The sequence below is a fragment of the Pseudorasbora parva genome, chromosome 2 (genome assembly GCF_024679245.1).
Source record: "Pseudorasbora parva isolate DD20220531a chromosome 2, ASM2467924v1, whole genome shotgun sequence".
In the NCBI taxonomy this organism is placed as follows: Eukaryota; Metazoa; Chordata; class Actinopteri; order Cypriniformes; family Gobionidae; genus Pseudorasbora; species Pseudorasbora parva.
The window spans coordinates 36,323,915-36,338,551 of NC_090173.1; the positions used below are offsets into that span (position 1 = coordinate 36,323,915).

The 14,637-nt window shown below is 39.5% G+C and overlaps 1 protein-coding gene across 1 annotated transcript in view; it reads right to left on the minus strand.

Annotated features, from left to right (window-relative positions):
• Nucleotides 1-495: 495 nt before the first annotated feature.
• The window catches only part of gna13b (guanine nucleotide binding protein (G protein), alpha 13b), a 56,650-nt gene continuing 42,508 nt past the window's right edge, over nt 496-14,637 (minus strand). The window contains exons 3-4 of the mRNA XM_067418730.1: nt 10,948-10,998; nt 496-3,551 (exon numbers count right to left, since the gene is read on the minus strand). Of these exons, the coding sequence (XP_067274831.1) occupies nt 2,979-3,551; nt 10,948-10,998 (624 nt within the window). The 3' untranslated portion in view covers nt 496-2,978. The remainder of the gene's footprint in view (nt 3,552-10,947; nt 10,999-14,637) is intronic.

A 14,637-nucleotide genomic window follows, 5' to 3' on the forward strand; every position in this document is an offset into this window, starting at 1 on the left:
AGCGTGTGATTGGCTGTTCATTGCTCATTGGTGATGTCACAGCATCAACATCATGGTACAGGCCCCAGGACATCTTTGGGAACCACTGATCTAATAATTTCTCCTTTAAATCCTCTGGAATGCATTGCGCCAAAGACTAGTAGTCCATTAGGGAGCACAATCTTTGTTTCTGCACAAATTAACATGACATTTCTAATTATATTATTTTTCATACATTTCTTAAAATGTTTTAGATGTATTATCAAATAACCTTATTTATACCAAATATGAAACATTCTTTTTAGAACAGTGTAAAAATATTATATATCCACTTTTTTTATAGCCATGTATTGTAAATAAAATAGAACTCCTGAAACCCAGGATATCTGGTGTAACACCACAGTCTAGTGTTCACAAAGAGGAACTGCACTTTCACCAAGTTGATTCAATAAATATTTGTAGAAAATAAAATCTACAGAATTACTCAGTTATTCTGAGAAAATAAAACGCATCAAATTAAAGTTTTTGAAAAATGATTTTATTGAGTCAATGATGAATGAGGAAGCATAGGTTAGACTGTACAATGAAAAGCAGATCTATATTCAGTACTGAGCAAAAGAGTCTTGAAGTCTTTAGTATGATTTTTTTTTGATATGAGGACTCAAAAGCATCCACATTAATAATAATTTTTCCACAAAAAACCCTAAGTACAAAAAAGGACCAGAAATGTTTGAGGCATCAAAATTCTTTGTAGCAGGCACAAGTCTTGCATAATTCTAATAATCAAACTTGATTATCTGGGCAAAACTGAAAAGGGCCTCTGATCAGAATCACGTTTAGGAGAAAGCTACAGTGAGAAAGACTTGTTTGTTTATACACCACTCTTAACAGAAAGAGCAGAGAAAATGTTTTAATCAGCTCTCACACATAACAGTGCACAGAGGAGAAATACAGCTAAAGTAGTGTATCTACCTGCAGCATCGCCCTTCCTTTAAACATGTCAACCGTTAGGGAGCGTGCTAGAGACTGGAACCAATGCGCTTCAATAGCGGAATCGAGGTTGGTGTGTGTGTGTGTGTCAGTGGGTGACAGCTTTTGCCATCCACCTGTCATACTGACAGACCTGTCAAAGCTACACCAGTGACATCATTTTCAAAAGCACTTGGGTTTGCCCTCAGGGCTCTCACACGCAGGAAGCCGTGGACTCATCAATGTCCTCAGCCATTCCTCTGGGTTTTGGCAAGTGCATAACGCTTGCTTTATTAAGTTGAAAGGCAGATAATACAATGTTTAAAGACTCAGCTTGCTAAAACTAGGCAGCAAATACGAGAGGTCATTTTAGCACTCAAATCACACGGAAATTCGCTCAAATCAGTCAAAATCTTGTGCTTGGAACATTTCAAGTTAAGTGAAAGTCAGATACTCAGACAACAACAAAAGCTTCACAATGCCCGGTTTGCTGGCATTGGGGGGCAGTGAATGGCACTAGAAGACACAGGACGCTGTCAGTGGAGCGTGAAGACGTAACACTTGCTTTTCACGAGCCTCCCGGGACTTCAGCCAGGGGAGTAAGGCAGAATTCGACACTAGACAAAGAGTCCTCTACTGCTGCTGCCATCTGAATGCATAGACGACATATACAGGCATCATTCAGCGCAAAAGCTGAGATGAAGCAGCCAAAAGAGCAACCTTGAATGGAGCGAAACTGCGGGCAGGGAGTCAGTATCTCGGAATTTGTGGTTGCAGAGGCAAAAACGGCTATACATTTCAGTGTAGGTTACATGTCGGTTAGAAAAGAGTGAGGAGGGTGAGGTACAGACTATTTACATAAAATACTTACTACAACAGTAGTACTCAGGGCGGACATGGCACTATACAAAGTAGCTATACACAACCATTGAGGGAATGAGGTTCACATAGTAAGATCTATCCCTTTTGAGGAAAGTTGTTCGAATTGGTACCTTAAACAAGTGGCACTTGTGTGAATACAGATGCTTTTTGTGGGGTCTGACCAAAAAGCCAGTATAGTTTGGTTGTGGACAAAAAAAACAAACATTTAAAACAAAATAAAACAAAGCAAATAAATTAACACCGTTTTTTGTTCCCTGATGGATAAAGAAGTTCTTCCAGACTCTAGCTAGGGCAGAGTGGTGGAGGATGTCTGCAGGCCAGCAAGGAAATGTGATTTCCAGCCACTGATGGACAGCTACAATTAGTGGATGTTCCTGAAGGTGAACAGTTAATTTCATTGGATTGCTAAAGTGGTCTACATTCAGCCCTGAGTTTATGCTGTATGCATACTGTTTCTATCAGCTCGCCTAGCTTGGCTAACCACAGTATAAGTTCAGTTTATCAAGTGGTATGAATTGTGAGCCTTATCCATCAGCAGAGGAAAATCAGAGTGTAAACGTTTTGAAACATAACTTAAGAAGTTTATCTGTAAATATATTCATAGATCTATATATATATAAAAAATTGATTCTAAAATTTTACAATTGATTAGACATCTACACGTTTAAAACACCAATCAAAATGGGAGGGGTGGGGGGTTAAGGCCAGGCAGATATCGACAGAAAGGCTCAGAACAGTTCCTGTTAAAAGGTTAAAACAGCATTTGCATCTCATCTTGCTATTTGGTCAGTAATAAAAGGCTCAAAGGTAACAAAATCGAGGACAGTGCTAAAATCTCTTCCTGCTTTTTTCCTCTTTTTGAGGGAGGAACGCATTGCATTTGACACCTTCTGCGAGAGGGTGCCGCTCAATGACACGTACAGCTTCTCTTGGCAGGACAAGTGTGAGTGTGATGTACTCTTTTCTCTAAGCTTACTCTTTAAGAGAATAACTACCAGCCATCCTCAGCTCCTGACAGACCTCTAGGCCTTCTTCCTCGCATAAAAGCACGTCAGAGCTATTCAGAAAGGTTACTGTGTGGAGTACAAACATCTGAGCAGAAGAGGGTTATTTTGGAGAGATCTGAAAAAAAAATGGTTGGACCAACATCACTGCAGCATGAGCTGTTTGAGGTTGTCGTGCAAGATGGTGTCCTTGACGTCACGGAAGACCAGGCGAATGTTCTCTGTGTTAATGGCAGTGGTGAAGTGGTGGTAGAGGGGCTTCTGCTGCTGGTCTCGCCGCTTGTTCCGGAAACAATCCACCAGGAACCTCTGCACATCCTCCAGACTGTGCGGCTCCCCTGTGTACTCCGGAAAGTAGTCTTTGATGGCCACCATTTTTACTTTCTCCTCAAGCAAGTCTGTCTTGTTGAGGAAGAGGATGATGGAAACGTTGCTGAAGACACGGTTGTTGACTATGGTCTCAAAGATGTTAAGTGACTCCATGAGACGGTTGGTCTGCCGGTCCTCCATCAGCACCTGGTCAAACTCGCTGGACGAGACAAGGAAGAGGATCGAGGTGACACTGTCAAAGCACTCGAACCATCTGCGGCGCTCCGACCGTTGGCCGCCCACGTCCACCATCTTGAAGGGCACATTCTTGATCTCAAAGTCGTACTCGTGAATACCCTTGGTGGGCTTACGTGCCAGAAGGATGTCTTGCTGTGTTGGTAGATACTCCTGTGTAGAGAGAGAAACAGAGGGACCATCAACCATTTATCAGAGACGACTTGAAGGGACAAAACGGAAGATTGAAAGAGACATTTGATAGGGACTTCTAGGGTCAAATGGAAAACTGCAGGGTATTCTTTTTTGATGTTAATGATACAATTAGATTGTGGAGTAAAGCTTATAATGAAGCTGGCGAGCTCCAAGCACAGGTGCTTGAATCATGGTGGAATGAGATTTGCATGCGGTGGTTGATACGATATTAAATCATATCATGCGACAGCAGTTTGCATACCACACATCAGCTACATACCACCTGAAGGCTAGAATACACAAAAAAACTGTGCACAGTTTGAAAAGATTAAAAAACACCAGGTGCCATATACAATTTCATAAATTTACACTTGAAATGTTCTGCGCTTTTCTGTAAAATAGGTCAAATCCAAATTTGTCCAAGTAATCCAAGTAAAATAGGACTAAAATCTGCAGAATAGCTCTGATGTTTTAACTAGTGTTGACTCAAAACTGTGAATTAGGGCAAAAATCTGGGGGAAATGTGTTGACTCTTCCAGTCTTATATTAACTACTGACAATATTAAGTAGTATGTAAAACTGAATCTATGGGTTGGGGACAGGACAACCGGGGGGAAAAAAGCTAACAACTATTATGGCCAGCTCATGACTCATTCTTCACATTGTTGGCATACCAGAGTTGGGGGTTGGTGGGTTACAACATTAGCAAAAAGGTGAAACTGGATCGAAGCACTGGCAAATAGAGAGTGCGTGTGAGGGCAAATGCACACAAAATGCATTAGATGAAACTCTACACTAAAGTGAACGCATGTAGATAAGAGGAAAAGTGCTCAGGTACAACCTGAGGTACATTTCTGAAATTCCAGACAGGATAACATCAACGACACCTCCCTTGAATGGCCTCATGTCTGGATGCTGCACCCATCGAAAAGTTACGTTATTTACATGTAGGGCTGGGCGATATGACGAAATATATCGTCTGGACGATAGAAAATGTCTATCGTTTTATATAAGGCTCTATCGCTTACGCCACGATAAGGCGTTTATGGCAGAATTTTACGTCAAGATGCACCTCACGCCACGGCATGCCCATGCAAAACATAAACGCGCTCCCTCTGTCTCTCTCTCGCTCACTCACACACACACACGCGCTGCAGCCTCCCTTCCACTCACGTCACTTTTTTAAAATCCCCCACAGCGCGAAACACGAGTCCCGCAAACGCGCCGCAGAGGAGCTTGTTTGTAATCAGAGGACAAATGGCTCCTTAGTTTCGAAATGGTTTGGGTACGAGGTGATCGCGTTGAAAATAAAGGCGTTTGTCCAGCCTTAGAAGCTCATTTGAAACATTGCCGCGGCTCATTTAAGAAAATGACAGCTCCGAAGAGACGCCGCTTTAGTTTGAGGTAACGTTACTGCTAACAATAATAAAGAAAGACGATCAACACCTTATGTGTTTCCACTGAAATGAAGATGTAATATATTTCCAAATGTAAGCCCATCTTAAGCGAAATGCACGCTTCATACTGTCGTCTGCTCTGGCTCTAACCTCGAGTGTTTACTTTTTGCAAACCTTGTGAGCGCGCCAAATGTTTTTATTGGTTTATTAAGTACAAACAGGCGAGTTATGAAAAATTGAGTGCGAGGGATATGTTCAATCACACAAAAAGATTTTGGAATGAGACGGCCAACTGTAGCGTTTAGTCCACTGTCTATAATAGCCTAATTTAGAGATCACTTTTTTATTTATTTTAACCGACAACTTTGATCGGTTAACGATGATATGGTCAGCCATCGGTCAAACGGTCATCGGTTAACATCCCTATAGGCAGGTGTTAACTTTACTAACAGTCTTGCTTTAAAAAAGGTTCTAAATAAAATAAAAATGTAGTCCATACTACCTTTATTTGTTTTGTATATCATTTCAAACTGCATTTCCACATTGCAATTTTGTATAGACTATTCATAAACTGAATTAATAGAAAGGTTGCTATATCGTTATGTATATCGTTATCGGGATATCAAATGAGCTATATCGGGATATGAAATTTTGGCCATATCGCCCAGCCCTATTTACATGTAATCTACACTGAACAATTGTATTGAGTAACTATTGCTAGAGTGTTTAATAACCACACAAACAAACATTCCCACATTTTTGTGTTGACAAATTAACCTAAAATTTTATCAACTTGCCAACAGTTTTTGTTTTTACAAACTGAAGAGTCAATTATTATCTGTAATCACTAGCATGCTGTAGATACTGTCAACAGAGCTTAAGCTGTATCTTATAATGCTTTGAGAGTTCTAGTCATATGAGGATGAATTGCCCTTTCCACAGAGAAGTTCAGAGAAGTTCAACCAAACATACACACCTCTCCCTGACATATACTCTGCATGCCTGCATTGTCACATGCCTGAGGTAACCCTTCTTCCTCATCTTCTCCTAAATATTTATGAGTCTGGGCCACTGAGGTCTGTCTCTTCCCAAACATTTGACTCCCACACTTCATCCACCCAAGAAGGATAAATGTAAACTGAAACAAAAATACTTTACAACAGAATCAAGCGGCCATTTCCCTCTCTGAAAACACTCGGAAGAGTGCAGTATTTCCTCTTCCTGTTTGTCGATAGTGTGATTGCAGAAGTGGGTCCACATTGCCGTGACGTGGCAGAGTTAAGAGCAGCCAGTCTGAGGCGTGCCGCCTGGACCAGAGTGCATTCAACACTGCTTCCTTTTTCCCAGAACAGAAATATAGTGACAGACGCAAGAACGAAGACCGCACGACAGCATGACGTCAAGGAGCGCAATACAGAAACTAAGATATGTGGGTAAAAAACCCGAATGTTACATTCAGTCTCTTTTCCTAATGTGGCAATAGTGCTTTAAAAAATATGAACTGCTTTAAACAATATGAACCAGTTTGACTGTTTTCATAAACCCTGAGTTTAAAACAGGTTATCTGATCCTTCATTCTAGAACAGAGCTGTATGGAGTCAAAGCTGAGATACTAATCATTACTGCAGTTAGCAGCATCTAGAAAGAGCACAAAACCACAAACATCCGTTTGTACTGAGAGAAAGAACACGAGCGGCAGGCGGCAAGTCACATGACGCACAGGGAACTGCACTGGGTGCTCGTGCATCAGCCAGACACTGAAGCTGTTACAGCTGCCCAGATTCGATTTCAAATGATCTGCTAAAACGAATCTATCTACACACTCCACATATAAAATGATAAGGAAATGGGAATAAATACAGGGATCTAAATGACTAGAGTTCTCAAAAAAACATGTATTATTTTTTATCAGTGTGAGCACATGGATCATCTGAGTAAGAAAACCCTCATGTCTTATCGTCTTCTTTAAATCACCCAGCCTCATGTCACACAGTGTCTTCAACTGATTCTTTGAAATATCTTACACAAAAACTCAAGATTTTTTGAGTAAAGATGTTATGCGAAAAAGTTGTTATATTATGAGAAAGGGTTGACATGTGACCTTTGATGTCAGCAGAGCTAGTTTCACTTCTCTCTGTCTGTACTGGCTGTTAAGCAGGGAAACCCTGCCAGGCCCCACAGCATTGTGAGAAAAACAGACAGGCATTCATCTGTCTGACATTATCCTCAGCATTTGCCATTCAGTATTTCCTTCAGGCTCTGCTATATAAAGTGATTAATCTAAGACTACTTTGACTGTGTCAATATAAAAGAGCACTTTAGCAATGTTAGCTGTTATTATATTGCACTTAATCAAGTCTTTTGAATGCAAGTACAGACTGAGGTGTTTATTTAACATGCACTGGACAAACCCCATCCGTGAGTGCTTTCAAGAGATTGTTCACCCAAAAAAGAATCTTCTTTCTATTGGTTGGAACATAAAATAAAATATTGAGACATGTATTTTGTCCATACATTGGAAGCTCAAAAGTTGTTTGGTTGCCAATGTTTATCAAAATATCCCCAGAAGACAGGTTTGCAATGACAAAGGTGAGTAAATGATGACAATGTTCAATTTTAAGTTTCCTAAATTTGTTCTGAAACTACTGTCAATATTTATAGAATCAATTTCCAGGCCCACATTTCCACCTAAATCAAACATGAATGCATCTTTTGAGTCAGGATGCATCATATAGACGACCATTTTTAATGTTATTGACCTGGGCTGCATTTCCCAAAAGCATGGGTCAAGTTGATCGTAGGCATCATTGGTAGCAATAGTCCTACGATCAACTTAAGCTTATGATGCTTTTGGGAAACTCAGCCCTGATAAGAAAATGTGTCCGATATATTAAAGCTGATAAATAATGTTTTTTCTTTCTTTTGCTGAGACGCTTCAGATGTGCACTGTTCACAGTGATGGTTTTGAATTACCTGAAATATGATTGAAATCACTTAGAAAAAGAAAATACAGTCAAGTGCAACATCTGCAGCACACAATCTGAATGAAAACCATATTGTTAAATAATGTTGTAAATTATTTGTACGCTGATGTTTTAGTGTTTTTTGACAGGATAAGCGCATTTACAACGGAGGTGCACCTTTTAGACCATACTTTTAAAGGTGCATTAGTGAGAAATCTAATGTAGTGATCCAGTAGCTTAGCTGTTTTATTGCTTAAAGTCGTGGGGTGGCGTTGATAAGTTTCTGTGCTCCTGAATCTGCAGCGCGATCTCCGCTCTCTGTATGCGAGTGACCTGTGTGTGTGTGTGGGAATTTATTTGTGACATATGAGGACACAAATGTGTATAATGACATGGCTATGACATAGATATTACAAGGAGTAGGTGAAATATGAGGACACTGGCCATGTCCCCACTTTTCAAAAGGCTTATAAATCATACAGGTTGAGGTTTTTTTTAGAAAGAAAAAATGCAGAATGTTTCCCGTGATGGGTCGGATTGAAAATACGGTTTGTACAGTATAAAAACCATTATGCCTATGGCATGTCCCCATATGTTACAAAAACAAACGTGTGTGTGTGTGTGTTCATAATGAAAACGAATACAGTACTAATACAGAACAATGATTCATCTGACTTGGAACTACCTGTGGATTAAGTAAGGGATAATCCACGGCAAGCCATGCGTTAAAGGATTTTAATGCACGGCGTAGAGGCGGAGAACCGCCCGACGCGAAGCGGAGGGTGGTTGCCTCTAGGTTATTTGCCAAGTCAAAAACAAGTTAAAGCTGTAACTGATGTTTTTTAAGAGACGGGTTAAAATGACGGTTGTTTTCTTACGTCTTGTTAGTTCTAGCACACCGTCGCTTTAAATAAAGTAGAGCCATCGAAATGTTTTTATATGAACAAATTATCACATTTATTTAAATTCATTATTAGAGAGAGACAGAGAACTGAAAGAGAAAGGAGAGAGAGAGAGAGAGAGAGAGAGAGAGAGGATCACGATGCGTTCACGATCTCTTTGTCAGTCTGAAGATCCCCTCGTTGCTTAAGCATAGCAAACATAACTTAATGATTATTATATGGATTTATTAAAATGATTTATAAATGACAGGCAACACTTCAGTGACAAGGCAATCTTTATTTGAACGAATTATCATTATGTAGCCCAGTGTGAAATAAACCCCCGTCTTTAACCACATAGGCTACTACACATTAGCCTACATTTAATGCATTAAATTAAGTAATAGGCTAATAAAACATAAAAAAATAAAACAATTGGAAATTTCATTTTTGGTGATTGTTTTCGTGAAATTAGACATGGAGTTTTTCAGGTTTATTAGGCTTGGAGGTGAAATTATATTTCGCTTGCTTGTTGAGGTTCTAGATCTCAGATATCACACTGTCAGTATGTCATAGGGCTAATGTCAGTATGTCACACAAAAATAACGTTTTACAGTAACGGTAAGTCTGTTAATGCCTTATTTGTAGTCGTAGTGACCCGATTTATTTTGTGTTTTTCCTAGAATGGGTGACGTAGGCTATTACAAAACATTCAGTGGTACATGCCAATCAAATACAGACGTGACACAAATAACATGTTTAAAAAATATATTACTGACTGTAAAAAAACGCACTTCACACGGCAACATGTTCCAGAACTCGGTGTCATGCAAGTGTCGTCAGTGTCAGTCACGATAATGTCAGTGACATGACAAATGAAGACCGCATGTGCCACTACGCGCATCATAGGTGCATTATCTGCGCATAGTGAGGCTTCTGTGTGTCACGTCATGTCTCATGTCACTTAATGTTGCCATAGATATGGAACGTTATATGTATAGACATATCCGTGGCTGATGCAGTCTGCCACTGTCACTCTGTTTGCAAGCGTAACTGTGTTACTATGGTTACCAGTGTTTATAGTGGCGGATTAATTTCGAACTGTAATCAAACTGACTGGAACTACCTGTGCATTAAACGGTTTTACTGCACACCTTCCAGCCAATCAGAATCGAGTATTTAAACAGACCATGGTATAAATGATTTTATTGCACACCTTCCAGCCAATCAGAATCGAATATTCAGACAGACCATGGCATAAATTACAATACTGTTATACTAAAATGTTTCAGTTTTACTTCTATGAATTTCCAGTGAAAACACTATTAACTTGTAACAAGGCTACATTGCTTCCATTTGACGTGCTGTGTGTGACTATAATGTTGCTGCCACCTTATGACAAAAGATTTACACTTTGATTGAAATTCTCTCATCAATGACAGTAGCTCAATGGGAAAGGATGCATTGTGGACCATCGTGAATCCTGGGTGTTAGTTTTCGTGTTTCAGTGCGTTGTTGTGCACGACCTTCCACAACAGGAATTCTGACTAGCATGCAACTTAGTTCAAGCTTACTTGTAGATTTACAACATGTTGATATAAATTGTTTTAGTATTTTTATGTTATTTTATAGTGTGTATAACTATTTTAATCTCATATAGGATGCATTTAGTGGAGTTAATTAACCTGCTAACAAAGTGCTTCAAGTTTCCTGGTGTTCATTCAGCTCTACAGCTTCAGCCACACAACTCAAACAGCAATGCTGTTTTTTGAAACGGTAATATTAATTTCAGATGTTTCGTTTTCAAAAAACATTGCTGCATCATTAATAACAATTAGCCTGACAAAGCCAGACCCACATCAAGATGTTCGGTCTGTAAACTCACCGTTGACAGGGCTCAATCCGAGGGGATTAACACATTTCACTGAATGGCTTTAAATTGTGTTTAAAGCCATTCAGCAGAACGCGCTCTAAAATTAGTGCATTAATTGCTTATTACCTCCTTCCCTTTAAAAGTTAAAAAGGTATCCTGAAGTAAACTAAATTACTTATAAACACTACTAATCTCAAAAATTGGTGCACAAATGTGAGGTACCAACACAAACAAAATGATGACATACAGCTACATGCTTACCGGTGTTCCGAGTTTGTCCAAGTTATCCAAGAAATATTTCACCGATTCACCCTGAGAAAAACAGAGCAGAGAGAATCAGTCAGTTATCAAAGCACCGTCAACTGACAATGAAAACAGCTGAGCACAAATGAGAGACTGTCACTATCGCTTCAGAAGGTTAATTGAGGTTCCCTTCATTATTTGATTTATCTAGATGAACTTGTGTGCTCATGAAAAAAAGGTTATTTGAGTAAAAGTTTGTCAAATAACCCTGTCAATCAGCAAAAATGTAATTTTTGCAGAGATATGCACTTAAAGAAATGAGGGCCTCATTCAACTCAGACGGATGTGACTCATGAAAACCCTCTGACAGGATGTCAGTAATCTCAGACATTGTATTTTGAAAGACAATATTACTGGAATCTTTCATTTACTCCCATTGGTTGGTGTTACACCGTGTTCAGCCGTACACCGATGAGATTAGATTTCACCTATTACATGACAAGTAGGAAGAGATGAGATGACTGACAAGATATCATAGCTTTTTTTTTCAATTATTTACATTCACATAAACCATAAAGAACTGTGTATACGAGGGCACTCACAGATGGGCATTTGACAGTTTTGTGTGCGTTCAAACGTAAATAGAGAAGAGCATAAGAGAACAGAATTCAGTATTCACATGCTGCTCTGGGTTTAATTTGAATCTCAAATGTTTAATTTGACAGATCTATGATGGTTAAACTTTGCAATTAATCAAAGAATCGTGTGTTTAGAACTGGTCCGTACAGATCATACGATCCCTATACTTAACATCACACATCCTGCTATGTGACTATTGTGGATAGGGATGCACCGATCCGATACTCAGGATCGGTATCGGCTCCGATCCGCCATTATTTGCCAGATCGGGTATCGGACAGACAGGACCGATCCAAATCCGATACCGTGCTAATATTGTGTTATTGTTAAGCCCCAGTGCCCCACAAAAGGCACAAAAACATTATAAAGCATCATCAACGATTTGTGCACTATATTATAAGTGTTCTGAAGCCATTCCATAGTTTAATGTGAGGTACAGACGAATATTTAAATCACTAAACTCATAAGTTCACGTTAATGCACGCATCCCTCCGCTGACTGCTGCGGCTCAGTCACTCTCCATTCAGATTTCAAACTGTGTCACATTTGGTTACGACAGTCAACACGATGAAACCCACTCCCCGATGATTAACCGTTCCTGTTATTATGCTTGATCTGTTGATAACGATCTATGGTTTCTCATAAAATTACTTTATCTTGCTGGAGTTTATTGCTGTTAAATTGTGTTACTTTCTATTGGTTGTCTGTTAGATCACAACACTGGACTATATATTGTATTGTTCTTCACACACAGTAACTCAAATGTTAAACTGTCGAAAGAAACGTCTTAAGGCGGGCGTACACGGTGCGATTTTTGCTGTTGTACGAACTCGCAGACGATTTTTTTTTCTCGGGAGAAATCCCGTGGACATCGTGGATGCTCGTATGGTCGCGGCTCGCAACATGTGAGAAGAAATACGAGACGAGCTGAGCACGTTAAGAGCACCTCCTGACCTTACGGTAATTTTTAAACATGTTTAAAAAGTTCGGGCAGTCAGCCCGATTTTTACCAGCATATGACTGTCCCCTATTGCCAAATCATGCACAAGCACGTCACATAGGCTCAATCTATGAATATTATTAGCTCAGTGGCTGCAAACATACAGCTTTCACACACACACACACACACACACTCTTTCTCCCTCTCTCACACGCACCCTTTTATCTCCCTCTGGTTGTTTCGGTTGAAAGTAATGGCTACTGTTCTCTGCTTTTCAACAAATCATTTGCACACTATTTTATTTATTTTTTGTATCTGAAGCTATATCAGCAACATTGAAAGCTCCGGTGTCTGTGTTACATCAAAACTTGTGTGATCGCGGCCGGCTCGCGGTGCAAACAGTCGTGTCGTGTACCAGCTGATTTGATGCGATGATCAAATTAAATGACTCGCAGCGTCTGCACTATCTCACGACCTCCCGAGTGTCCGAATTCGCACAGTGTACGCCCGCCTTTAATAAAATATTGCATAGATAAGGTTGTTACTCTACGCATCGATATATCTTCCCTTTGTGTTTTGAGCTTCTTAATGCCGACGGAGCGATGCGCGCGGACTCCGAGTTGCTTCAAGCAGATCATCCTGTGCACGAGATGTGCATTCACATTTTGTGGCTCTCTATATTATAATACTTTTGCGCTGTGAAAGATTATTAATAGCCTTTCTTGTTCTGCCTTATCTATAATACGTTTATGCCTCATTAAAAAGATGCTCTATACATTAAAAATAAATTGAATTTCTCAGTATATAGGCCCTATTTCTATTAAAAAATTAACTTGTTTTTCATGAATATATTTGGTGTAAGATTTAACTACTTTTGTGGTTTCCTTTATTTTTTCCCCCACTAAAATTTAGATTTCATTCAATTATTGTGCACTCGTGATTTTGTAACTTTTACTGCTGAATTATCCACTAATTTATTTTATTCACCATCTATAGTATTATTTTTGTCATAAATTGTGATAATATATTTTTTCATTTGTTGTTTTTCTTTATAATGAAGTTGGCGGTATTTAGTTGATTGTGTTTAACTCACAAAAGAGTGATTATCAATTCAACACACTAAGGTTTAGAAATTCTACATAGAATTTTTAAACAAAACTTCACTGGAATCGGACGATATTCAGATTTTTTAATATCGGATCGACCCCCAATTGGGGATGCACACATCACGACAGCAGTTTTAAAACTTATTATCGTGCAGCCCTAGTAAAAAGCAAGCATGCATCCAAAACAACCAGTACCCCGCATATGCATAGCCTGATGCCCGCAAGTTACAGGCCTATACACAAAGTATGTATTATCGTGAAATTCAAAAGTTATCTGCGTTGTCAAGTTTAATTTACCAGTGTGAACAATTCTAAGAGTTCCTACTAGTGGCTTAGTACTGTACCAAAACCACCTCCAGCTAGCCTCGGCACATTACCAGTGATCACAGGATGCTGGAAAATGGACAAGCAGGTCTAAACGGCTCTAATATACTCCTGGCTAAGTTGATTTTCATTCTTGCCTAGGGGTAAAAAAATGGTGCTTTGGCAAGCTGTATCGAAATCCAAAAATAAATTCCAAATGAAATTTGGTTTGCTCTGATTTTGATTAAAATGTCATACAACTGTATTCTTTCACCTAGCTCGAAATATATCTGGGTATTAAGGAAGAACACACCAAGGCGCACACTGGTTTGGAAAACGTGAGTAACAGGAACAAGCTGCCCAGGAAACAGCAACAGGGGCTTGAGTTAATGTTCCATGACGCTAAGATGTATAACAGACCAATTAGCCTCTTGCAATTTCAACAGTTTGGCATGTTGACAGGACAACAGGAAGGAGTTTGGTTGTTCTGCTTCCTTCTCAACATGCTCATCTTTCTCAGTGGAAGATGAAGCTGTAGATCAGAGCTCCATGGAAACAGGTGAAAAAACCTAACCCTACATAAAATTCCCTTTCAAAACATGACAGCACTAATTTGCATCTTGGGGTTAGCTGAGGCCTACATAAGGTACACGCAGGTCTTTTGAGGTGGCTTTCGGTAAGAGGGGATTATGTCATAAGAAAACCCTTGGTAACCCTTCC